Source organism: Plecotus auritus (genome assembly GCF_963455305.1).
Source record: "Plecotus auritus genome assembly, chromosome: 7".
NCBI classification, from domain to species: Eukaryota; Metazoa; Chordata; class Mammalia; order Chiroptera; family Vespertilionidae; genus Plecotus; species Plecotus auritus.
The window spans coordinates 7042823-7070011 of NC_137774.1; the positions used below are offsets into that span (position 1 = coordinate 7042823).

Consider the following 27189-nt stretch of genomic DNA (forward strand, 5'->3'; position numbering starts at 1 on the left):
ACAAAACAAAACAAAACAAAACAAAACATCAAGAAACCCTTGACACTGAGCGCACGTACTTAGCAGATAAGGCTCTGGATTCTCAGCTAGGTGGGGAATGGGTGCTTCCACCTCTCGCACGGACACTGTATTGGAGATCTTTGGGCTTGATTGCCAAGGCCAGGGCACAAATATAGAAATCTAAAATTAGAGGGCTGTGATTGTTGTTCTCATTCTCCCTCACTCCACTGCAGACCTTTGAATCTCCAACATCTACCATCGTTCCAGGGGCTTGAAGCTCGGGGAATGTTTCCTAAATGGGAAGACCACTCTTCTCTTTTATTGGTGGATTTAAAGGTTTTGATTGGCAGTAAAGACTGTCTATATTAGAAGATGAAAAATTGCTATCACAAGTATAAAACTAACACACACACACACACACACACACACACATATATATATATGACTTATGGAGCACTATTACAAAAACTATCTCATTTTAAATCTCACAAAATTATGTTTTTAGTCTTATTTTCCAGTGAGCAAACCAAGGGTCAAAAAGTCTTCTATAACTTTGAAAGGCAACTTTTTGCAGCTGTTTCCCTGTAAGAAGATGACTCTATTTACAAGTACTATTTCACTAAGCGGGGTTAAATGCATCTTCACGGAAATGAAAAAATTGGGAAACATTAAATCTGTGCACAAAACCTATAGGAGTTCCTTTGAGAATGTCACAGAATTGCAGATTTCTTTAGGGAAAACTTATATGCTAAATTTCACACAGATATAATTTTTCAAAAGTTCTGCTAACGAAGATTTAACAAAAAGACTGTCAGTGGGCCAGGAGGCTGGGCTGGGAGATAGGCAGGGAGCTGAAGAGGGTTCAGGTATACGGAGCACTTGGAAGTCCCCAAGATCTTAAAAATTGGACAGTATGATTTTCTTCTGGGAGCTAGAGGGCAAAACCAAGGACAGGATGCATCAAAGCAGAGATACATGGAGCCTTTTTCTAGAAAAGAAGAGCTGGCAAGCTGTAGGTAAACAGTGTGGACAGTTCAGCTAGTGCCATTTCTAAAATTGGATTGGCCATGTTGTTTAGGTGCCTACTGAAACCAGCTACAGTCTTCCCCCACAGGACCCGCCTCCCCCCTCCCGCCCCAGCCCCCCACAAAAGAAAAGGAACTGAAGAACTTCCTTGAGTGTCTAAGGTTGGAAGTTTTGTTTTCGTGAATCTAGAATTTCTAGACCTTTGTACCGAATGGTAATAACCACCGAGAGGACATTCCTCAAGCGCAGTGTTAAATGCCTGTGTGGCTCTAGGTTCAGATGGTTTGTATCTGGGTTTGTTTTAATTTTTTTTGTTGTTGTTGTTGTTGTTGAGGTGTTTTGTTTTTTTCTCCTCCCATATTAACCCACAGGAAGAACTCAAATTCCCTTTGAGTTTTTCCAAAATCATCGGAAACTCCAGTATTGAGCAGCGTTGGCTTTACTGAAATTGTACGTGGGAAATTGAGGAGGGTTCTCAGTCCACCCTCCCCAGGAAACATCTAAATGTTCTCGCAGCTCATATTTCTGTGGGGCTTCTCTCACCTCCCCCCCCCCCCACTAATTCACTCTCTTTACCTCCCGAAACCCACTGAGATATTAAGCAAAACAAATGGCCATGTGGTTATTAGCAAGAGCCTCCTTGTTAGACATGAGCAGCTTTATATATGCGCCGACGTTTTTAAATTTTACATAATAACTCTGCCCCTAAGATGAACAGAGTCATAAACTCCTCTGAGTGGCTGCTACATACCACTAGGTACAAAGGGCTGGAGATTCTAAACTCAGGAGACTAAAAATTTCCAACCTAAAACACAAGGAAGTCCTTCAGTTCCATTTCTTTGCAAGCATGCAGCTGTTTCACTAGGCCAGTGGTCGGCAAACTCATTAGTTAACAGAGCCAAATATCAACAGGACAACGATTGAAATTTCTTTTGAGAGCCAAATTTTTTAAACTTAAACTTCTTCTAACACCACTTCTTCAAAATAGACTCGCCCAGGCCGTGGTATTTTGTGGAAGAGCCACACTCAAGGGGCCAAAGAGCCGCATGTGGCTTGCGAGCCGCAGTTTGCCAACCATGGGACTAGGCATTTCAACAACACAACACGGCCAGCGTAGTTTTACAAACAGCACGCTTCTGACCTGCAGGCTGCTGGCTCTCCAAAAGGGGAAAAACCCCTTTTCTATTTTATCCCCAGAAAGGACTTACTTGCCTTGCAGAAAGCCTCAGCGGAGGGGCCTCCCAGGATGTAAAATGCTGAGAGGGGATGTGGGGCCCTCTGAATCCGGAGGATGGACAGGGCGTATCCCAGACAACAACCAGGGCTGTATTCTGGCTCACCAGACGCGCCTGGCACCTTTGCATCTTCCTTTCTAAGTAAATCCTACATCGCACACAACTGCATGCAAATCACCAGCCGGAAACAGCAATCTAAGCACTTTTAGAATCAGGCCGAACTGCGCGGTCAGGATTGCCTTGCTTCAGTCAAGGATACTGGGAGGGAGAGGCAACTTTTTCTTCCAGCACCTGTAACCCCTCAGCCCCTGGGAAGGTGTGAGAGCAGGGGCCCACTCCCAATTCTGGACCCGGTGATGTTGCAAGGGCACCATCACTGAGAAGCTGCTTCTCCCTCCCCCACCTCCCCATTGGAAAGGAGGTGTTGACTGCAAGGGCAACAGGATTTTATTTTATTTTAAAAAAGGAGAAGAGTTTTGTTAGCCTTCTCCACTAATTGCTTTTTTTGGCCTTCTCCTGTGCACTGCGTTTTTTATTATCCTACAAACTAATCCTAACCCATAGAATGTTTTAGACCAGTGAGCTCAGGAGGCAGCACCAGATGGCCCAACGTGAACATACACTGGAAACGAACCCGGTTTGAACAGGCTCAGCATTCAGAGGGCGAGACTGAGCCAGGCAACGTTGGAGATTCGGGAGGAAGCCTCACGCCTTTCTCTTGGCAAATCTGGGCCTCCCTTCAATTAAACTTTAAGTGAAGACTCCTGCTTGGGTAGTTCAGACGTTTTGGAATAGAAGGGAGACGCAAGCGAGCCTCAGACTGAGCAAAAGTACACACTGTATTTATTACCATCGAACATGGCTTTTTATATAATTACATCCCTGTGCACTTTTTATTTTTGGTTCTTGAATAAAGTCACTCAGATTAAATTAAGGAGTATGCAAGAGAGGTACGCTGATACTTCTCTCTGTTCCCATGGCAACTCCGAGGCATCTTCTGCCACTGCCTCATTGACTGAGTGTGCCTGAGTGATGGGGCTGCAGCTCCCAGATGATCCTGGAAGCGCCAGGGAGGAGTGCTTCATGGGTCTGCTGGCCACCAGGAAGCTTCCCACAGGCCCTAAGAACCCCTCTGGCAGGCTGATCCCACCTTCCCTCGCTTTCGGATGAGTGGCTGCCCTCTGAGAGTGCCTTTGTCAAGAGTACTCTGTTGGGGCTGTGTACACACTTGCCTTTGAACTTTATTGGTAAATAGTCTGTTTTTAGGGTCTGTGTCTAAGGCCTAATGCTGTTCCTTCTAAGGACACCCCTATATCCTATTTCATGAATGCTCTCTTTGTTTGCAGGACCAAATAAAAAGTTGCTCAACGGGGACTTCAGATGTAGAAGTGTATTAGCAAGAATTAGATACACAAAAGCCAAATAAAACTATGCTGTGTGAAACTTGACTCATTTGTTCCTTGTACAGGATCAAACCCAGACGCTTGCCCCAGGGATGTCTTTCAGATCCTATGTCAGGATCAGGGAGGTGACGAGGCAAAAATGATGTCACACACCTAATCACAGAAGCAGAGTCTAGGGTCGAAGGGGTCATTTAACAAAGAAATAAAAGAGTAGCTTCCAGGGGAGCAGAGATTTTACCAAACCAACTTAAGTCATTCTCAACCAGACAATAAAAAAGTATTTGAATCCACGGTGACATCCCTGAAAGAATATTTAAGTGATATAGGAAAGGCAAGAAGTGTGTCTTTGCACAGTGCCTCATACCCCATACGTATTGCCTAACGGGTCGTTGTTATAGATACATTTTTTAATATCTAAAATCCAGTTGCTTTTCTCAATTGTAAGACAAAATGAACATACAACTGTACTGCCCATTTTCCAAATTGTGGAATTCCAGACAGAAAATTTTGAATAACCAACACCAACAATAGGCTAGTTCCTCAATAAAATTTTGGGTAAGTTAAATAGAGTTTATTTTAGACACCGAACCTCTTAACAGCTTCAGTCTCTCAGAATATAATCTCAAACCTGAAATAAAAAAGATCTCTGAAAATGAGTACAGGCACTGCAAAACCCCTACATCCAAGCCATGTCTTTTGTGTGTTATCTGCATGTTTCTGGCCTGCCTGGCTCTGACATACTAGTTACATAGCCCTTATGGTGAATGATATGATTTCCTCCACATAGCAGATCAGATGCAGAAACCTAAATGGTGCTTGGTGACTTCTTGCCTTGGACTAAACAGCAATTGGTGGTTTACTAGTAATGGGCAAACTTTTACAAGCACATCCTATTAGGAAGAGCTTGTGTGCCACACAAGGAAACGCTAAAGAACACAGACCATCTTCTGAATAAGGCAGAGAATTATATATTTTAGAAAACCATCCCTCCAATACAATCAATGCCTGGAGGCAATAAAATTCACTTATTTGGAGAGAGCCACTTACGTGTAATTATCCATCATTATTATTCTTCCTACATAGCAACACTCCTGTGCCAATTGGCCTCACCTTCCTCCAACTCCTCCCCTTCCACGTTCTTCTTAACTGCCCCTCCCTCCCTGCCCTCAACTCTTCTGCTTCTCTTAGTTTCCAAAGCAGGTGATGGACTCATCCCAGTTTGCCTGGAATGCCCCCAGTTTTTGCACTGCAAATTCTGGGGAAACGTCTGTTCCAGGTAGACCAGTTGGTCGCCCTATTCCTGAACCAGGTATTGTGATGGTCTTACTGTAGCTGCATCTTGCTGGTGTGGACAAAAGGGGCCACATGCTGACCTGACAAGCTCAGGGGAGGCCTGCATGGCAGTCTTGCAAACTCAGAGATCTAAAGTCACCACAAAGGATGGTCTGAAATTAAACTTGAACTAAAAGCAGCTATGGTGGGCAATTACATCCTAGGCCGTATCTTCACTGACAAGGTCAACCTTTACCTTAACTGAGCCTATCTGTCTTTTTGCATCTATGATAACACACCCTTGAAATGTCTGGGTAACTTGTAACTTCCCTTTTTCTGGAGCCTCTGGGGCACAACCAAATGTGGTGGGCCCAGGATAACACAAATTCCTTCATTACCATGTTAATTGTTCCTGCACCCACCTAAGTATGTGTCCATCATTTTACTTTTTATCCAATCCCAGGGGTTTCCCACCACTTTGCTTTATCCCACCTCCTTAATCTATCACCAATGAATTTCATGTAACCCACCTCTGTCCCTCCTTTGATTGCAATGTATAAATACAAATCAACCCGCCATTCTCCGGAGCATTATCTCAATTCCTTGAGGTTCTGCTTCCTGGCATATGTCGACAGTTTGGCTCAAATAATTTCACCAAAAATTCTTTACAGGTTTCAATGGTTTTTTTTTTTATGTTAACACTGGTGTTCCCTTGCACATATGTACCTTTTGAAAAAGTCATTCTAGCCTGGCTGGCATGGCTCAGTGGTTGGGCGTTGACCTATGAACCAGGAGGTCGTGGTTCAATTCCTGGTCGGGCACTAACCAGGTTGAGGACTCGATCTGCAGGAGGTAGCTGATCAAGGCTTCTCTCTCATCATTGATGTTTCTCTCTTCCTCTCCCTCTCCCTTCCAAAATTAAAAAAAAAAAAAAAGTAAAAAAAAAAAAAGGCATTATAATAACCCTGGTACAGTGGCTCAGATCATTGGGTCACTAGGAACCTCCATCTGAACTATTTTGAAAAAGAAGTCTCTGGGGTCTTAAAATATGCTCATCATGGATGTGGTTATTTCACAGATAAAATCTGCATTCTCATACCACCCCAGTGATTCACTAGCTTTACAATCAGGCCTCAGCTTCTTATCTATAGTAGAGATCTGATAAATTACAGGCCACAGGCCAAATTTGGCTCACCCCCTGTAGCTATAAGTAAAGTTTCATTGAAGCCCAGCCATACCATTGTTTTCCTATTATCTGTGGCTGTTTTCACACCACGAGGGAGGAGTTGTAGAGGTTAGACAAGGATGGCCTGGTCTGAAAATCAGAAACTTTTACTATCTGGCCCTTTATGAGACACATTTGCCTACTCCTGATGTCTAACACAGCAATAATAATGTCCTGATTTGCTCCTTGAGATGAGATAACATATAAGGAAGAACCCCACATAGAGCATAGGCTCAAGAAAAGGGACTAGGATCACTCAACAAACATATCAAAGTCTAAACCTTATTATATTTTGTGGGTTTTTTGTTGTGGTGGTTTGCTTGTTTCTCCTCTGTCTTTTCTATCCTCTCTCTACCCTAGGCCATTCTGTAAAAAACAAAATATGAGCTTGACTTCCTCTAAGTTGGATTAGACTAATCTGCCACCCCACGCACTTGCCTGTTCAGGCAATTTCTATGGCTCCATTCATGCAAAGCATCAGGGTTTCTGCCCCATTGTGTACGAACTTATGCTTTATTCTACGATTCTACGTGGAGGAAGCCCAAAGATCTCGCACGGATTTGTGTTCAACATTTACGTTTTTATTTAGAAATAATAAAATAAGACATAATATATAAAAATATGTACAATCCATGGTTTGTGCAGTACAATAGGAAGACTTTAGGTACAAAAGGACGGCAAACGGGAAAATAGGAACTATCGCGATTGTCCGAGGCCCGGCTTGTGCAACTCGCCGGAGGCCAGAGCTGAACCCAACGCCACTAGAAAAGAGATTCTAGTTGGGAGTGAGGGGATGGGAATGCAACACTTTCCTTCCCCACCTTAACATTAGTAGACACAGAGTGAAAAAGAACCCACTCCACTAGTCAGGACAAGCTTCTTGCCTTTACCAAGTGGCTTATCATACAGTATGAACTGACATTTGTTATTTGCAAGGGTAACATAATTTGGGGCAGGGGAGGGAGAGTTGGGTACAGCTCATGAAATAAACAACAAGATTTGGGATGGGAGTTTGTAGGGAAGAAAGGAAGCAAAGGGAAAAATAACGCATTGAGAGAATTTTTTTTTTTTAAGGTGAAAACTTTCTCCAGGAATTTGGAAAGGACTACAGTGCTATAGTGTGACATCTTTGAAATGTCTGATTCAAGTATACGCTTAGAGGGGTAGAAAACTATGCCTTTCTCCATAATCAAAATAGATTCACTTTGTCTACATTTTATTTAAAAATAGGATAACCGAGAATCTATGCCTCCTTCCAAAAATATGATGCCCAGCCAGACATGGGCAATGACTTCTTTAAAAGGGAGTGAGTCCTACGTGAATTCAACGAGGGTTCGCTTGCAGTAAAGAAGCAACACGTGTCCAAGAAGAGACCCCAGGTGTTCACGGAGTCTCTTCCACCTGCATTCTAGCGGCATGTGTGCACGAATGAAGGAGACCCAGGAAGGACAAACGTTTTGAAGGTAAAATGCAGCAAAACAATGTGGTGCATTACCTGTGTCTTGGCTCTTGACCAAAAATAAAATAAAATAAAATAAAATAAAATAATAAAATAAAATAAAATAAAATAAAATGCCACTTAAAGCTTGTAACTGTTAAAATACTAATAACTAGAAAAAAGCTTTCAAATGAACAGCCCATGCTGAAATAAATAACCGAAGAACGTAGCAATACAAACCTTATGAGGCTGGTAGATATTTGCTAAAACCATGCTAACCGGTAGCATATAGGTACTAGCTCTCAGAAATTGCTGCACTGAAATCAGACTTCCCATGGCAATTTTTTCCCCTTTACAGACTTCTATTTACATTTGGCTTTAAATATGAAAATATCTGATAAACTTTATAAAATGTACACTTTTAAAAACATAGCTTCTGCAAAATTTTCTTGAAAAAACAAAACAAACGACAAACAAACCTGTGTGCACCAGAAATGTTAGATTTTTTTTTTCTCTATTTCAGAAAGAAGTTGAAAGATGTCCCTCCCTCGTTCCTGCCCCCTGGCCCACCCTCTTTGCAAATATCTCAAGTCTTTCTTTAAGTGGCAGCTCTGTGTGTTGGGGAGGAACCTTCTTGGAGGTCAGCCCCACTCTCCACTGTATCTTCATTGAAAGTACATGTGACTGAATACTCTTTGGTTTGATTATTTTCCTTTGCAAAAATATCAAAATAGCAGCAGCGGAAGCCCTCGGTACCCTCTCTGTCCATGGCCAAACAGTTGCCTCTTTGGTTGATTCTCTTGTCCACTCAGTCCCAGTTCCTCTAACTCTCTAGACAACTTCCCAAACCTGCCTTTCAATTTGGATTTCAAAATAGCATCCACTTCTCTGTCTTGGTTCCCATGAAAATAACACCACCGTTTTCAAACCCAAGGACTCTGAAGGCTGACAACGGCAGGTCTGGTGACCTCATTGCAGGCACTGCATTCAGATATGGCTGCTCAAGACCCACAGACCGAAACATCAATTCACAAATACAGGATTCTAGAACAAGCTTCTTTTTAATGGCATACAGGGATTTAACACCATAAGAGAGTTGGTTTTGAGACTCCAATTAAAAAGAAAAGTCAGTAACCCCAGAATTCACAGATAGGGTACTTCAGACAAAAAATAAAAAGAGTTCCATTACTTAGCTATTGTGGGTAGCAAGTCAGGCAGCCAGGCAGGAGAGGCTTCTGGGAATCCATGTCTCCTACAGTTCCACCGGGGACAAGGATCAGCTCACACTCAAGCATGAGTGTGCGTACAAGGGGAAATAACCCTTTAGACCGTTATCTCCCTTACTCGTGACTGTGTTCTATTTTGTATGGCTCTTGGTGACCCTAAAATACTGAGACATTTTCATCCCTGCCCTCTACCGTTAATATAAAGCCATGTTCCTCTCCCTCTTGGATACTTGAGCTGATGTGCTACATCCGAAGAGGTTCATTTACACCTTGGCCTCGGCCTTCGTAGCCCTCTCGGATGCTGCGGGACTCACTCCAGACAGACTGGTCAGGAGGGACCATGCAGGGGGCTGCTGGTGGGGCATCTTTCCTAAGGCAAAGTCAATCTGGGACCATCCTGGGAGTCAGGGAGGGGAATTCAACCGCAAGGGTTTAATTTAATTTACCTTCCATGTTGGGTGGCTCAGTTTTGAGAATGCCTACTGAATTCAACCAAGGTCTTATTTTATGGAATCAATTTTGGAATGTGCAAACAGGGAACACCTGGAGCAACCTCAGAGCACGGCACCATCTCTCACCTTCTGCATTGGCCTGGCCAGCACTACCTCGCAGGACAGAAAAGATGTTTCGTGTGTATGTCCTGTGTGAGAACTTCCCTTCCCCTTTCTTCTTCCTCCTTTAATACAAAACTCACATGAAAGAACAACATTTTAAAAGCACTATACTCCCTACCTAGATTCTATGTGTGTGATGTCCTATTTTCTAGAGGGCAGTTCAAGGTCTCACTGAGGTTCAAAGTCATTGTCTGTTGATTTCAAGGCAGCTCTGGAGCTTTCCTTCCTTTTCAGTATAAGCTCCACTGTGCAAAAATGTGCATTATCTTTGGTATTCATTTTAGGTAGTCCAACTTAAAATTTGAGATAACCCATTAACATCATGAAGAAAAAAAATAAAAAACCAACCCAGAGGCTACCATTTGGCTAGCGTTACATAATGCCCTTATGTAACCAGAGGAGAGAGAGAGAAAAAAAAAAATCAATTCTAGCAAACAAATTACTGGCCTCAAAAAATCAGGCTCTTGTTTTGGCACTTTGAAGCGCATATCATGAGCTTTCAACCAAGTTCAATACTGACTTTTAAATTACACTAAAGAAAAACTACACTGCAACAAAAATATAATTTGTGTTCATGTAGTTAGCAGCTTTTCGAGATTAAGGCAGAGTCTTGCCTTTGTTATGCCATTAAAAACATTCTTGTTCCCTAAAGAGAAGCATTCTGGATAAGTCAAATACCCAACCAAGGCTTGCCTGCAAGTTCAAGTCTTATAAAAACACAAAACAAAACAGAAACACCCCATAACTTATTCTACAACATGTCTATGTGCCGTCGGGTCATGGGGAGGCGTGTTGAGTGCATCCCGTCCATCTCTGAGCTGAGAGTCTTCCTCTGAAACCATCAGGCTAGCCTCAGTCCCTGGTGGCCACTTGCCTTGACCCACCTCTTCGCCAGTACCGTCGTCTGAATCACTGTTTGGGGCCTTTGACCAACAGACTGTGTTTGAACGTAACTATTCCAGAGAAGGAATCGGTCAGTCATATCTCTGATTCTCGCCGTAAGGGCCTGGGCTCTAGAGGTACGCTTGCCTGGTTGTGAAGGTCTAGGTCAGGGGGCGTGTCCGTACTTGTGCTTTCTGGAACGCCATTGTCACTGTCGTCTTCCTCTTTGCTCGTGAGGGCAACTTCATTTTCATAGCAAAATGAATTTGCATTGGAGAGGATATATTTCTTTTCTGCTAAGTCTCTGGCGCTGCACAGGGGCGTGTTGGGTACTTCGTAAGTCTTGTGGAACCTTGAGTAGTCCACTTTGTAGTAATGTTTCTCCTCAAAGAGGACAGGCTCATAGCGGTGTCCCCAGAGGATTTCGTTGGCCAGATACGAGCTCCGGCACTGGGTGGTCATGGCCGTGGCCTCCACCATGCCTTCCAGGATCACGACAATTTCAAAGTCTGCATTGTCAATGTCCTGCTTACTCAAGTCATAGAAAGGGCTGTCTTCATCGATTTCATGGACTATGGTGATCGGGGACACCAGGAATATACGATCGATTCCACTGTCAAACCCAACGTTGATATCTATTTGATCCAGGGGGATGTACTCCCCTTCCGAAGTAATTCTGGATTTGAGGAGCTGGGCTCGAACATGAGCCTCCACCAGGTGGCTTTTCCGAAGATTGCCCACTCGCCACATCAGACACAGCTTGCCATCTCTCATGGCGATCACGGCGTTGTGACTGAAGACAAGAGTCTCGTTTCTCTTCTTGGGTTTGGCCATCTTGGCCATGACTGCGCCAATGATAAAGGCATCAATGATGCAGCCCACGATGGACTGGAATACCACCATGAACACAGCGATCGGGCATTCGTCCGTGACGCACCGGAAGCCATAGCCGATGGTGGTCTGGGTCTCAATGGAGAAGAGGAAGGCGGCCGTGAAACTCTTGACCTCAGACACACAAGCTTTGCTCTCCTTCGTTGCATCCAGATCCCCATGGAGCAGAGCTATCAACCAAAACACACAGCCGAAAAACAGCCACGACAGCACGAAGGCCAGGCAGAAGATGACCAGCATCCACCGCCAGCGGATGTCCACGCACGTGGTGAAGATGTCCGCGAGGTACCGTTGTCCCTTCTCCCCCACGTTGATGAACTGAACGTTACAGTGCCCGTCCTTCTTCACGAAGCGGCTCCTGCACTGCTGTCGGGTGTGGACTTTGCTCTTCCCGTTCCCAAAGCCATTTGCAACCGCCATGGTGGCCAGCTTCATGCCGTCTTCTTCGGAAGACACAATGCTGTAGCGGTTGGTCCGCACACTGCCCATCGCTTCTGCTGTGGACTCCAGTGCTTCTGCTTTGGAAAACAGTCTGAGTTTTTGCAAAAACCTTTGGAGAAACAGTTTTGAATGCTCAGTGAGGACACACACCAAAAAAAAAGAAGAAGAAGAAGGAGAGATGGGGAATCTCCAGGAGCCTTGAGGTTCTACCAAGGTCTGTATACAGACATGCAGAGTTACCTTAGTAACTCAGCTGACATCCAGAGAACAGGTCCTGCCAAAGACAGAGAGATCATTCATTACAAGAGAAGTCATTATTAAGGGCTCTATGCCCTGAGGCAACATTTCCAGCAAGACACAGAGGCAGATATAGATAAATATACCCTACATTGAATTATTGGATTTTTAATTCCTTGTGCCCTAAAAAGATGGTTTTAATTTTCTTTAAAAGCATAAAATCAAGTCTGTCCACCAAAATTTCAGGTCCTTTTCCTCCTATTTTTTGCAAGCAGCCTAAAATATTCTATTTTATGGGTCTACCTCTCCCCTCTCATTCTCTTCTTTGGCTTTCTCTACTTGCAAGTTATCAAGCAGAAGAAGGACTTCCTAACACCAAGGTGTATCGTGCAGCTTTAAGAACTTGGACACATCTAGAGAACATTCCATAGGCATGCAGAATGTTAATATTAACTGAGTTGCAGATGCATTAGGGGAGAATATGACAAGGCTGAAATCAGAAGGCACAGATTATTTTGTTTAAATGATGCAACTCAGCAGGCAGTCCTTAAAAATCATCTGAAATGGATCCCAGTTTCTGAAGACTGTGTGGGCCGGCTTCATCGGTCCACACACTTCAAGCTGCCACTGTGCAGAAATGCCCCATAACATCTCCGTTAATGCAAGTGATTCTCACTTGAAGACGCAAGTTTGCTCTGGGGGCTAGAGAGCTGGTTCTGTTGCCTAGCAATGGGTCCTGAAATTCTCCGGAGATGGGAATGCCGTGTGTAAGGACTGGCTCGGAAGTAAGCACCTTTGTGCCAAAGGACCAGGTCTTTAGAGGATTGAGATAAGGCAGGAACTCATTTCATGTGAGTCCAATTCTGTGTTTTCCCAAACAGAGGCAACGTTGTAGGAGCAGATCATAAATGTCAGCTTACTTTCACTTCCACGCGCTGTTGTTTGCTAGATGTTCCTATGGAGAAGGCACCCACCTTTACCTAATGTGAGCAAACAGGAGTTCTCAGCTCTCTCACTTGCCTTGTCCTGTCCTAGGGACAAACTCCCTATTGACTACAACTTTCCTCCTTGGCTCCAAAGACACTGTTTTTCCCTTGCCCACTTGACAAAGGCCTGCGCAAAAGTCGAGGGTGTTTTCTTGATCGAATAGAAATTAATGCAGCATAGAACTAAAACATAAACACGAACCTACTCTATCTCCTGGATTAAGGGGGACAGGGAACAACAGATTACAAAGATCAGGAATCCCTTGAAGCCCTGATCCTGGGGACCCCACTGTGTCTTTCTCCCTCCAGACTGTATGAAGGTTGAGCAGTTAAGAAAACCAGTCGCAGCCAAGCCACCTGCACACGAGGAAAGCACATCGCTTGTCTTGCTGCTGCGCACCCCCTTGCAGAGAGGCGAGGTGCATTGTCTCTGAAAACGGCCTTGCTACCGTCTTCTCCCCGCTCCCTCTTCATCCAAGTTATTATGCAAGAATGTGCCCCAACACATTTTTCCTGAGATTAGTCATCTGTGAAAATTGCAATGTGTGTTACATTTTGGCAGCTTTTGACACCTAAATGATGCCCGATTTAAAAGTGGCTTTGAATCACTTTATAAAAAGAAGTCACTGTGCCTTCCCAGTCTTCCACCTGCTTCAATGTTTTGTCTGCTTCCCTGTGAGGTTTGTACTCGGACAAAAGAAACAAGACTCCTGCTCCTCAGGGTTCTAGATCCTGGACATGGGAAGAACTTTTTCTAACAGTGACCTCAGCTGATTGGGCTCAGGTGTAACTGCCACGCATTTCTGCACAAAACCAGATAGAGGTGATATGACACCAAATACAGGTGTACTTCCCCCCCAAAAAAAAAGAGTGAGGAAGAGGCATCGTTTAAATAGTACATGTATCCCGGAGTTCTGATTGACTTGGGAATCCTATAAACTGACACCAAGAAATTCCCTTTTCCTGATTCAAAATAACCCTTCCATCGGAGTGTCGCGCATTTCTTCTGACGGACTTCTGCACTTTCCCAGATGAAAGCATAACAACCACAGGAAATCTAAAGGCTGAATGACAACTTGCCAAAACTCTCGACCCCAGGACATTGGTCTGAATTCCACAAAACATACACCGCCAGCTTCCTCTGACTAGCTTTCCGCATTTAGGCCCTCGACAAGAGCCTGGACAGAGGGACTATTATTGTCCTGTTTCCATTGCTAATGACAGAATGTGTTCCACATGCATGCAGCGCATCACTTACAAATTTGACCATTCTGCCTGGAAATGGGAAAAAAATATTTTTTGGGGGGGTGGGGGGCAAAATGGAGACTTTTGTCACTTTGAATAGATAGGCTCCAAAACAGATGCATGTGTATATGTGTGTGCACATACAGAAGATGCATTTAGACTTGGTGGAGCTGATGCCATAGCAACAACCTAGAACCTGCCAGAGTCTGGTAGGTCCACTGGTTTAATACCCTACTGTGAGGAATGACTTTCCTACCAACCTGCCCACACACCCGGTGGCTTTGGGCCAGCAGAGAACTTCCTTGCTCCTCTCTCACTGAAAATCACTAATTCCTGAGCATCTGGGAAAACTTGCATTAGGAACAGCGCTTCTGTGCAGTGGTTTAGGGCTAGATTCAAACTAATTTTGTGAGGAAGAGTCGATGAGGAGCAGCTGAGAACACTATGTGACTCCTTGGTGGGAACAACGCAGGAGAATCGATACCTGATTGGATGAACCACGTGGGAATTCCCCCTCCAGCCTAAATATTTAAGGGCCCGATGGCAATTTGAAAGACACACATCATCATTTCACCCAGGCTATCCCCAACGAGGTAGAAAATGTTTCTGGGAAGTGGAGAGGCTACATGTGGTGCTGTTCATGGTAAGACTATTTATAGGCTGAGCCAAAATTAAGCATAAGCAATGGAAAAAAAGAGTTCAGCGCTTCAGTGTTAGGTAGATGTTAAGGGAGGGAGAGCTATGGATTAAAGAAAAGGAAAAGATCAAGGAGATAACATAAGGAGTGACCCCCAAATCATGTTTATCATATAGGAAATATTTCCGATATGGACCATAAAAACCAGACAATGCAATTGTGAACAATAAACAAGAATACATGTGTCCCACCCAGCAGCCACGGTGCAGTGAATAAGAACGTTTCTGAGGATGGGACCTGAGGGTCGTAAAGGAGGGCGAGCTGGGCTCAGAGAGAGGCCTGCTAATGAGTGTTCAGAGTAGCTATTCCCCAGCTGACGCCATACAGACCAGCCTGACTGTGCTCTGGGCACATGTTGCTATGTGAGCACAAGTGCTAGCAAGGCAACCTCGGTGAAGCTCAGTAAACAGAGGGAGGGGCAGGGAGAAGGGGAGCGAGGGGGACACCACTTATCTGTGTGACCACTACAACACGGACATTCAACAATGCATGGGGCGTCACTCAGCATGTGCTAATGGTGAAGAATATACGGATGTGATACACAGAAAAACACACTAAAGAAAACCTGAACACAGGCCATCTATTGAGGTAAAGATGTGGTCAATCTTTCGTGCTACTGAAAAGTCATACAAGGACTCTACAGCTAACCGGAGATTCGACAACGGGAGAGAGTCTCAAGGAAGTAGAAATATTGTGGGTTGTTTTGGGTTTTGTTTTTTAATGCCAAATTCACAAGAGTTTAAAACAAATATTCCTAGGGACACCAACAGCATCAAAGAAAGTGCCAATAAACATGGGGGAGGGGGAGGAGGTGAAGGCCAAGTGAAGTGACCTTGACCCCAACTCTCACCCCTCCCACAGCCCCTGATGTCACACCTCTTACCCCTGACCTTGGAGATTTTTTCCGGATAATGGCAAATATAAATAAAACACTCGGGGGGCGGGGGTGGAAGTGAGCAGGAAAAAGCTAACAAGTGCACAGTGGTAATGGAATGGACAGCAGACATACAACAGTGGTGAGAGGAAATCTAACTGCCTCTAGAGTATGAATGTGAAAATAGACGTAGTGAAAGGCAATATGCATTCTTTGCATACCCAAAACATGTTTTCAAATCGTGCCTGACTTCCTAACAGGTAAAGGTAAAGTCTGCGTTGATGAGAATCCCCAGGATTCACAGTCCTATCCTGGTTACCATTCTACTGATCCACTCTGAGGCACAGACATCACACTGCCCATCTCCCATCTCTACTTTTTCCCAATTGTCACGTTCCGTCTATGTTATGATGCAATCTCTTTGCAGAAAAAGTCGTTTCCCCCACTGGCCTCCCCAGAAACCATGCTGTCTTCCACGGAGGTATCAGCAGTATTATTATTATTATTATTATTATTATTATTATTATTAAGAATTACAAGCTGCTTAGGGGGAAGCGACATCATAGTGTGAGAGCTTTGCCCTCTGTAGGCTCCATTCCAACTCGGGCTGTCTCTCTTCCCAGCAAAGCAACTTGGAGACGCTTGCTCCGTTTGGAACTGGACTCTATACTTGAAGCAATGACCAAGAAATAACATAAAAAGGCCAAGGATCGAGACTACTGCGGAGTCCCCAGATCGGCCTAGGTTTGAGACCAGTACCCCAGTTACCCTATCCCCTCGCCCCTCTTTCTCCCTTAGAGGGACTATCCAAAGCAAGCTCCCTCGCCCCTGTCTCCAAACTCAGTATCTCGCTACAGCTGGTGCATTGGAAGTTATGAGCACAAACAGATGCTGCAGAGAAATGTTTCGATTGCTCAACTGTTCCAAGCATGTCTCAGTATTTTTAGATCTGGGATGTTCTGGTGCGCACACAAACTCTATAGGCATGCTCTGGGACTCAGAGGGAGCGTGGGTGCGCGCTACTGCAGCCTGACAGCTGGGCACCTCTGGAGCAGCGGGGCAGGGGAAGAGTCGGGAACCAACGGCAGCCCCAGCCCGAGTCCACACTCCCCAGGGCACGCATGCCGCGAGACAGAAGCGGGGAAGAAAACACACAGCAGCCCTTACCTGTTGCTGGCGCAGGAGCATGGGGACATGGAGTGGAAGTAGGGGGGCACAGAGGCATGTAAGATCCAGTGGTTTGTAAGAGCGAGTGCGCCAAAGCAAACCCGAATTCCCAAGACCCAGCTTGCCGGCGGCGCGGGGAAGGCTGCGCGCTGGCCAGGGATCCAGTGCGCTCTGCAATATCCTGGGCTCTTTTGAGGCGGCCCACGAGATACCGGCGGCCTGGCCCCGCCCCCGGCCGCTGCTGGCCAATCGCAGCGCGTCTGGCCGCGCGTCCAGCCCCGAGACCCGCCGCGGGGAGGGGAGGATGCTACACCCGCTGCCCAGGCTCTGCCAGCGGGGAGAACCTGCGGGGCTGGGCTCCCACCGCCTCCAGCCTCCGAGCCCGGCCCAGGAGGCCGGCCCCGGCTGGAGGAACTTGCGCCCCAGCTTGGACAGCAGCAGGTGGGAAGCTCCGCTTCCGGGCTTTGGCGGCTGGCTAATTGCAGCCTGGCCCTGGGCAAAGTTTCCTACCCTCCTCCGAGCCCCACACTTCCCTTTTTCTATCCGAGGCGGCGGCGGCTGGGCTGTGCGTGCTCCTCCAGGGGCCAGCGAGGTGCCAGTGCCAGGGCGAAATGTTTGCAGCAGCCGGGGAGGATTGCATTTCAGCCCGAGCGCGTCCCCCGCGCTCCCCACCCTTCCATGCCCCCCGAATCCGCAGCAGAACCTGCGCGCTGGGCGGAGGAGCCAAGCATTAAATGGGGAAAGGGGCCGGGATCCCCGCAGATCCAGCAGGATTTAGACGCGCGCAAGAGTTCCAACTGCATAGCCGCTGGGCTCCTGCGATCGCACTGTTCGCCAGCTACTTACAAAGCGCCCAGACTTCTCCGCAGGGTGAACGACGCCTTCCCTCTCGCGTTGTCCTCCCTCAATCTCGTTCTCCACCACCGCCTGACACGCTCTGCTGATCTAAAATCAGAGCAATTAGACAGTAATGAATTCTCTGGAACAGCAACTCCTACAGACACTCGAGCTCTGCCCTCGCACCAGCGCCTCCCAGCCCTCATTCCCAGCAACCAGGCAAGAGCGTGTAGACCCTGTTGAACCCATGTCAAGTTCAATGTTCACTGCATCTGCATCCTGGAACTTCGCTGATTAATCCGTGTGTGTATATGTGTGACAAATAGTAGGTGCATATTCAGTGGTCTTTTCTTAACACCGGAGTTTGAAACCCCTCCGTGTGTTTCACGTTAATTTCCTCAAGCGATGAAGCTAATCTTTTGTGCCGCAGTTTATTTACTCCTCTAAGAGGCCTCTTAGAGTCGCCAAACTACTTCAACAGTCGAGTTCTTATTCTGGGCGGCACAGCCCGGGTAGATTTGTGCTGTGGGGAGAGGTCAAACTCCCAGTACAAGGAAAGGGTTTGCGCCCTTGCTCCCCTCCCAGCCTATAGCCTCACATGGCCTCTAGGAGGCGCTGGTGAGATATGCTTAGGTTTTGCAGCCATGTACTTGATCCTGTGTGAGCAAGCATGCCTCTTTTTCTAGCACTGAGCAAAATATTGGAATTAGAAGGGTGTGGAGTAGGTCGTGCACGAAGTGTGACTGCTCTGATAGCCGAACACATTCCTGTTCCATTCCATTTGTTGAGATTACACAGTACTCCAAGCCCTGTTACCAACTGTTTTGCCCTTTAAAGTTCTGTAGGTGGGAATGATGGCTCACACAAGAGAAGTCTACCTTACGTCTCTTTATGAAGTCGTGTATTATTTATTTTTTAAACATATATTTTTATTGATTTCAGAGAGGAAAGGAGAGGGAGAGAGATAGAAAAATCAATGATGAGAGAGAATCATTGATTGGCTGCCTCCTGCACACCGCAACCCAGGCATGTGCTCTTGACTGAAATCGAACCCAGGACCCTTCAGTCCGCAGGCTGACGCTCTATCCACTGAGCCAAACCAGCTAGGGCAGATGTGGATTATTTTAATAACCAGCTTCCCAATTTGAATGAAAAATGTTACCTTACTGAGCTACATAAGAAAACATGAGAGATTAAATTTTGTAACTGAAACATTGTGAATGCATGGTAGCATCGATCCTATTTCTTCATTTTATAAAGGAAAAAGTATAAATGTGCATTTTCATCAATAAGTGCTTTTTCCCTATGTCCCTATTAGGAAAATTCTAGTGTTCCAATGCAATCAGCATTTGGATAAATATACTCTTTGGAGCGATGTGTGATACAGATTTCTCTAGTCAGAGCACAGCTTTTTTGGCTGAATCAGTCTTTATTTAGCAAAAATCCTCATTAGTTTTGGACACCACTGCAGTTGGGTGCTGGGGTCCATCTGTGGATTACATTTTTCCAAGGAAATGCGAATTATGCTCTTACTGAATCCCTCTATGGTAACCACCTAGGATATGAGGGCCAAATATTAGTCACAATCCTGAGCTGCTGTCAGATGATGAATGGGGTGACGCAGAAGGGCTGTGTTCCACTGGGAATACAGACCTTTTCTTTGCACTTATATAGAGCTCTCCAGCCACTGGGTATAGCTTCAGCCTTCCATGATCCATCTGTGCAGCCCAATTTCACAATGGAAAGAAGCGAAGAACTGCTGTCATTAGCATCCACTGGGCATTAAGAACCACTGGCTCATCTTCACAGCAATAATTCATAGTAACAATACATATACGTCAGGTTGACTTGAAATGTAGACGGGATGAGTTTGCAATCTGCTGCTATGTGGACAAGCCATCTACCATGGTATTCTTATCTGTGAGAAAATAGCGTTGGCAATTTCACGGCATTGGTAAGATTTCATCTTCATATTAGTGTCAGTCAATGTGTTGGTTGAGTGGCTACTTTGTGCTTTAGCTATGTCCTAGGTTATGATATGGGAGCCATAAGAGCCCAGGAGGAACAGCTGCTTCCCTCTAATAATTTACCTTCTCCAGTTGAGCAGATAAGCAATGCACACATGAAATCAAATGACAATATAAGGCAGCCTGTGATTAAGTGCTAAAATGGATCATGCAAAACTAAAACTTTGGGGAGTGTCTGAGGAGTGGAGTGGAATGGAGTAGAATTTATGGAGAAGCCTTAGAATGGAAGACTTGATGTGTACGACACATTGCCACGTGCAGTTGTGTTAAGGATGCTGAGAACATCCTAGAAGACTATTCTGTTTGTGTCCTAAAAATACCTGTTTGCCTCCAGACCTGTCTAGATACGTGCATGTAATCGTGTGTATAAATTCTAAGCTGCTTCTAAGAATGCCATGCATGCCACTGCCTACACAGACACTGTCCCCTAAAGCAGTGGGATGTATTCCACAGGCCCTATTTGCCATTTGTCACCACTGGAACACCAGTGATTATGCCTTATTTAGCTGGCATACCTGGGAATGTAACATACCACGTGATGGTTTTCCTAAATTGACATTTGTTCCGGTGGGAATTACTTTCTCTGATGTATGCATCCTCAGTTTCTCAACAGATTGCCCCTGGAGCATTGTGTATATATTCCTAGTAGAACAGACCTTGTTCCTCTCATGCTATTATAAGCATTTTCCCCTATATTTGTTTCTACCCACCAATAGTGACTTTTTCAAAATCTACTGCCATGTCTTATTTTTTCTTTATATCCTCATCGCCTTGCATATGGCCACGTTAAAAAAAAAAATCAGTCTCATTAGATGTCAGTTGAATGAATAAATGAATGAAAGTACCAATATTTGTGAGTATAATAGGACTTTGGAATAATGAGTCAGGTTCATTTGAATAAACAAGATATTTCATTTTGCCTGCAGCGGGCGGGCCTACCGGGGTGCAGTCAGAGCAGTGGCTCCTACATGAAATAACCCCAGACTAAGCGTGTTTAAGCCTCTGCTTGTTTTTCCTTCTCCATCAGTGACAGCCTTCACTTCTCATTTTTGCTTCCGCCAATTCGCCTCAAATCTGTCAGACTGTCACCAAAACTGTCTAATTTGCTGATTATCATCTGTACTGGGCCGAGAAATTATGTAAGCAAGGTTGTTGAAAATGTGTACATAAAGTAAAAGCAAATGGAATCTAAGGGGCTTAAGTGGATGCATGTTTTTGAAATAGAATGAGGAGATACTAAATTTGCAGTTACCTTGTTTTATTCGGTTCTTTTTGGGGTAAAAAGCTTCAGGATACTGATTTACCACATCTATTTTAGTGTCTCAGAGCACTTAAATGTTTTAGTTCATGTATTTGCTGTGTGATGAAGACTCGAGGAAGACCTCTGGGTAAATGAGGTACACGTATGTTTAAATATGCCTAGGTTTATCTGTACATGTATAACAAAACCACACCCTCTTTTATGGAGGAATCATGGAGTGCTTACTGTGCCCATGAATGGGGTCTTTATTTCCCATCAAATATTGTTTAAGCCAGCAACAGTAAGTGGGATTGCTCTTTAAGAAGCTCACACTTCCAGAGCAGCCAAGTTATTATTTAGTAAATTGCATTGCCATGCGGCTAGAAGACTTATCTCCTGTGGGCAAGACAGTTCCATTCTGAGTACACCATGTAAGTGAACAGGTAAGTATCTGGGGCGTCTAGGGACATGTTACAGCTCTACCTGGAAGGATAGGCTGGCCTTAGACAAAGTCCAGTTGATGGTCAGCATCTGAATAAATTCATTAATAAGGGGGATATTTCAATTGAGCATTAAATTTGGGCCAGATCTGAGACCCCTAAAACAAGCATGAGGAGTTGATGCTTTATTCTCTAGGCAGAGAGAGATCTCCAGGTGAGGCGTGGGAGAAGCATTTGTCTGATTCTCTCTTCTTTGTTGCCTCTGGCTGCAGACCTAACATGTGATCATTTCTTCTTTTTATTCCCGTGTGTGTGCGTGTGTGTGTGTGTGATCTTCAAATGGTTTCCCAAATCCCAATTTTCATTTTTAAGGAAATGGAGATATAAAAATTATGTTCTGAGAAAGCGCGTCGTGTGAGTGGAAGCTGTAGATAGGAATTCTCAGCCTGCTGGGCACAAACCCTGTGTTTCTCCCTGCTTTCTGCAGGAGGCTAGAACTTTGCATAGCATGGCTGCCAGACAACTCTAGAAAGCATGGGATGGGGCCTGAATTTTCCACAGCACCTACTAATTCCCCTGAGCCGTCTCTACCCTGACTGTAATATATAAAGCTGGGCCTTTGGCTTTTCCCACAGGACCTAACCCCAAATGTGTGGCTCCATGTTCATGCTTCTCTGTGGGAGAGCTCCTTATGTTTTAGAAATAAATTCAACTGGCATCGGTGGACTGGATTGAATCTTTTCCTCCTTCCTTGACTACTTTGTGTGGTGCAAACAAATATCCTTCATTGATATTTAATTCCAGGCTCTTGATAAATTTGTTTTAATACTCAAAGCTCTTGTGTATACGTTACAAAGAAATAAAATGTGTATGACAATTATGCAATAATAAAACGCTGTACTGCTGTCACCAATAACATGAATGACTAACGGTAACAGAACAAATAACATTAGATGATTATTTAAAGAAAACCCCTGATGCCATGACTCGTTTTATAGGTGCTTACTTAGATACTAGTGGCCCGGTGCACGAAATTCATGCAAGGGGGGGGGGGCGTGTTCCTCAAGCCGGCCTGCACCCTCTCCAATCTGGGACCCCTTGAAGGATGTTCTACTGCCGGTTTACAGGGATCGGGCCTAAATCGGCAGTTGGACATCCCTCTCACAATCCAGGACTGCTGGCTTCAGCCGCTCACCTGCCTGCCTGCCTGCCTGCCTGTCTGATTGCCCCTAACCACTCTGCCTGCCGGCCTGCTCACCCCCAACTGCCCCCTTGCTGGCCTGTTCACTCCAAACTGCCCCCCCCCCGCTGTCCTGCTCACCCCAAACTGGCCCCCATGCTGGTCTGCTTACCCCCAACCCTGCCATCCCATCCTGGCCTGATCACTCCCTGGCAACCCAAGGTCCCAGCCCCTTTTTTTTCTTTTTCTTTTTTTTTTTCAGCGCCTCCTTGAGCAGAGGCCAGGGCCGGCTGGAAGCAAGTATCTAGGATTTATTTATCTTCTGTAATTGAAACTTTGTATAGCCTTGAGCAGAGGCCAGGGTGGCCAGGGCGGGTGGGAAGCTTGGCTTCCTCCATTGCCTGGGGCAATCCAAGCCTCCTGCTTGCTCCAGATCCGTGACCGCCACCATTTTTGTTGGGATTTATTTATTTTCTATAATTGAAACTTGAGTGGAGGCCAGGCTCGGCCAGCGCGGGTGGGAAGCCTGGCTTCCTCCATTGCTGGGGCAACCCAAGCCTCCTGCTTGCTCCAGCTCTGTGGCCACCACCATCTTGGTTGGGTTAATTTGCATACTTGCTCCTGATTGGCTGGCAGGTGTGGCTTGGTGTAGTGGAGTGATGGTTAATTTGCATGTTTCTCTTTTATTAGTGTAGATTTTAATAATTAGGTTCACATGCAGATGATTCTTCTCCTGCATTTGAGCTACATGGTCCATTTTAAATATTAAAGAAATTCAAATGAATTAGCCCTCTAAACAAGTGTTTGAGAAAATTATTTCTATGATTTAGCAATAGAGAAACTCTGAATTTGTAACACAGACTTAAATCTTGCCACCCGTGTTTCAGCCTCCGGTCTTATCAGCAATGAAAATCTCAATTCAAAACTTGTGTTTATACCCAAATCTATTCTTTTACACGGTTGGCATGGCTGAGTCACCCGGTTTTAGCAAGGCAGGAATCGAGCCTGTAAACAATGCTGCTTTATGATGTGGTCATCAGCTCCCTGCGTGGAAACTGAAACACACGAAGACGCCTACTGTACCTGCTACACGACTCGGGGAACCAAAGTCCACTGGGAGAGCTAGCTTTCCTGTTTACCAACTGTAAACTTCTTATGCATGTAACATGCAGTAGTGCTTTTTAAAAAATCATGAAAAATGATACATCTCCCACTTGGGCAAGGCCCAAAGCTATTGCTCTTAACGTCGATCATTTTTATATAAAAAGTCAGTGTCTCCTCAGTTCAGGTTTCAGTGAAGGAAGGAGTATTTTTAATAAATTAGTGGCAGAAAGCAGATGCAAAGTAGACATGCGTGCACACACACACTCACACAGAATTATATATATTGGCTCAATGTGACACATCTAAAGACCTCCTAAGAGGATGAAGAGGGTTAACTTTTGAGTAGCAGTTACGTCACTGTGCTTAGTATTGAGATTTCCTATCTCAGTCCATTCATCATTCTGACTTTATGATGTTTAGAGCTCAGTTATATTTTATATAATATTTGCAATTTAAAAAAAGCATCTCCTCACCCATTTCTTATGCATTAAAATATGAAAAATGCAAAGCGGGTAATGTCAACTCTCGGTAGTTTCCAAAAGTAAAATAATCTATAAAGCTCTGAGTCTAAACAGCTTCAATATTTCAGCAAAGCACTAGCTAAGGGCACATAATATAAGCAGTTTCCTTTGAGTAGAAGATGAGGAAAATGTTATTTGTATTTCCTTGCTGAAGTTATCTGAACATCTACTGGGCAAAGCATCATGTAGCCCAAGACTTAGTCAGCAAGGCCATACCGACAGGTTCAAAATCCAGGCAGAGTAATGGATGTGTGCACACCTGCTTAATCCTGGGCTCAGAATGAAGCTATGCTCTCCCCTAAATCAGTGAAGCACAGGAAACAGTTGACGCCTTTCTCTGTTCTGCCTGCTCTCCTCATGCATTGCCGCCTTGCTTCATATTTCCTCTCCATGGCCCATCCCTTATTTCAAACCCTTCAGAAAGGGGGTGGGGACCCAAACGGAGCCAATGCTGCAGGCACAGTGCTCAGAACTGCATGACTGTCATAATTTAGAATTTGGTTCATTGTTGGACAGACCACTTAGGACAGGGGTGGGCAAACTTTTTGACTCGAGGGCCACAATGGGTTCTTAAACTGGACCGGAGGGCCGGAACAAAAGCATGGATGGAGTGTTTGTGTGAACTAATATAAATTTAAAGTAAAGGAGCGGAGGGGAGAGCAAGAGAACCCTCTGCTCTTTCGGCTCCGTGGGCCGGATAGAACAGCCGAACAGGCCAGATCCGGCCCGCGGGCCGTAGTTTGCCCACGGCTGACTTAGGAGCTGCGTGGTTCCAGCTCACTGCAGGCTCTATGGAGAAACACAGCCCATCAAAGCAACAGGCCCCCAAGGCACCCAGGACATTTGCTGATACAAAACCAACCAGTACCTTCCAGGTGGGACAGTCCAGTTGGCAAAAATACAATAAAAAATCATCTGTTAATATATTTTTTATTGATTTCAGAGAGGAAGGGAGAGGGAGAGAGATAGAAACATCAATGATGAGAGAATCACTGATCAGCTGCCTCCTGCACGCCCACAACTGGGGATGAGCCTGCAACCTGGGAATCTAACCGTGACCTCCTGGTTCATAGTTTGATGCTCAACTACTAAGTCATGCTGGCTAGGCTAAAAAAATCATTTTTGAAATTATTTCTCCAAAAGAAAAAGCAACCTTTGTGAATTGACTTAAAGGCTGTGGCAAAACAAAACAACAAAAGATAGAAAAGAAAAATGAAAGAACCCTAGGCTCTGACAGATGTCTGCTCTTTCTGCTGTCTCCCCAACCCTCTTGGAGTCTCCAGAGGGGAAGGCAGCCGAACCTGCAGCCCATTTTGAGCAATGTGGGAATGGGAGATCTCCCTACAAGAGGTCACCCCAACTCCCCTGAAGACTCCCTCTGACTGTGAAAAGTGTTTCTCACAGGAGAGCTTGAGAGAGTCCATGAGTTCATGCTCAAAGTGAATTTCATAATTTCCTCTCCGTGCAAATCCCAGGGTATTTATTTCTCTTACGTAATTTCCAGGGAGTCCGTTACACGACCCGGTCGACTTGGGGACCTTACCATCAAACAGTCACCATCGGTGAGAACAACCAAGGACTGATATATGACTGCAAAGGACCTTAACAATTCCTGGAAGGAAAAGGGTTAAGAGCCAGTAAAAACAGCATAAATTTACACATAACCTAGTGCGATTACACTTTGATTCTCTTCCTTGCAAGGAACGACAACAATGGCAACTCCATAACTAATGCTTCTGGTCTGGAAAACCTTCTCCCTGAAGGACACGTCTCACCCGCCACAGATGATCTCAACTGCCTCTGGTGAGAAAGGGCCTCTACACAGCGAGATGGACTTGCTAGTGAGCTTCCTTTCCAATGGACCTGAAAGATTCATGGCACCATGGAAAAATAAGCCCAACTCTTGGGCCGAAGCGAACAGCCTTGTGTGATTGGTTTGTGATGGTCTGAGTCAAGCTGACAGGTTCTAGAATTATAATTGCTTTGTTCCAATATTAACTTGCTAGGAAGGGGGGTGGCTTGAATATCCAGAGGACCTGGTTTCAGAAAGAATTAGGAGCAGATAAAAGCCATTACACTTACTTAAAAAAAAAAAGGAAAAGAAAACTGATGCTCTGTCTTCTTTCTACAAAGCATAGGAAGAAAATTGTCTGAGCAAAGGGAAGACAGAGGACATGCATTTGTTGTCCTGTCAAAATTGATGCCCCATCGGGTGAATGAGGGAGATGCCTCAGTCCTCTCTGTCCTCACCCTGCAACGGAGGCTTCTCCAGATGAGCAAGCGAGCTGTCAATGGAGCTTGCAGGAAGGGTTCAGTTGGGCCAATAGGAAGTGGGCAGAATGGGGCTAGAGCAGGGGGGGGCAAACTTTTTGACTCGAGGGCCACAGTGGGTTCTTAAACTGGACCGAAGGGCCGGAACAAAAGCATGGATGGAGTGTTTGTGTGAACTAATATAAATTCAAAGTAAAGGAGCGGAGGGGAGAGCAAGAGAACCAGATAGAACAGCCGGATCCAGCCCGCGGGCCGTAGTTTGCCCAAGGCTGGGCTAGAGCCTCTCCCTCTCCCCCACTCAGATCCCATGACCAACCAACAGCCTCCTTCCCTTTTTTTCTCTTTTCCCTTTCTCCTCTAGGAATTTCCCACCAGTTGTAGAGCAAGGACATCAGCTGTCAAACTGATGAGAGAAGTTGCACTTTTGCCCTTGGCTGTGGACGCATCAGGGTGGCCGTGTCTTTGCATGTAGAACCCACTAGTGCTGTGGCAATGCCCCGCCAATGGCCCCCCACAGCTGCCCTGTTCTCCTCTTCTCTTCGCCTCCTTCTTCCTTAACGTCTGATCACAAACTCCTCAAGGAAAACCTCTTGCTGCTTCCTGACCTCGGAGCTCAAATATCTGGATCACTAGGTATCCAGAAGAACTGGCCTTGGGCCTTTTGAGTACTACTGATTGTATTAGATGTTCTGATGAAGAACAGAACTAAA

General features: G+C 45.3%; 1 protein-coding gene across 4 annotated transcripts in view; it reads right to left on the minus strand.

The window, feature by feature from the left end:
• The window catches only part of KCNJ2 (potassium inwardly rectifying channel subfamily J member 2), a 336141-nt gene that overhangs the window by 249229 nt on the left and 59723 nt on the right, over positions 1 to 27189 (minus strand). Inside the window, exons 1-2 of one of the 4 annotated variants that reach the window (XM_080680210.1) lie at positions 16860 to 17042; positions 8083 to 11927 (exon numbers count right to left, since the gene is read on the minus strand). In XM_080680210.1, coding sequence (XP_080536336.1) covers positions 10418 to 11701 — 1284 coding nt within the window. In that variant the 5' untranslated portion in view covers positions 11702 to 11927; positions 16860 to 17042 and the 3' untranslated portion in view covers positions 8083 to 10417. Of the gene's footprint in view, positions 1 to 8082; positions 11928 to 16859; positions 17043 to 17705; positions 17805 to 27189 lie in introns of those variants that run through there. The other 3 variants (XM_080680211.1, XR_013961200.1, XR_013961201.1) reach the window with 3 other exon arrangements.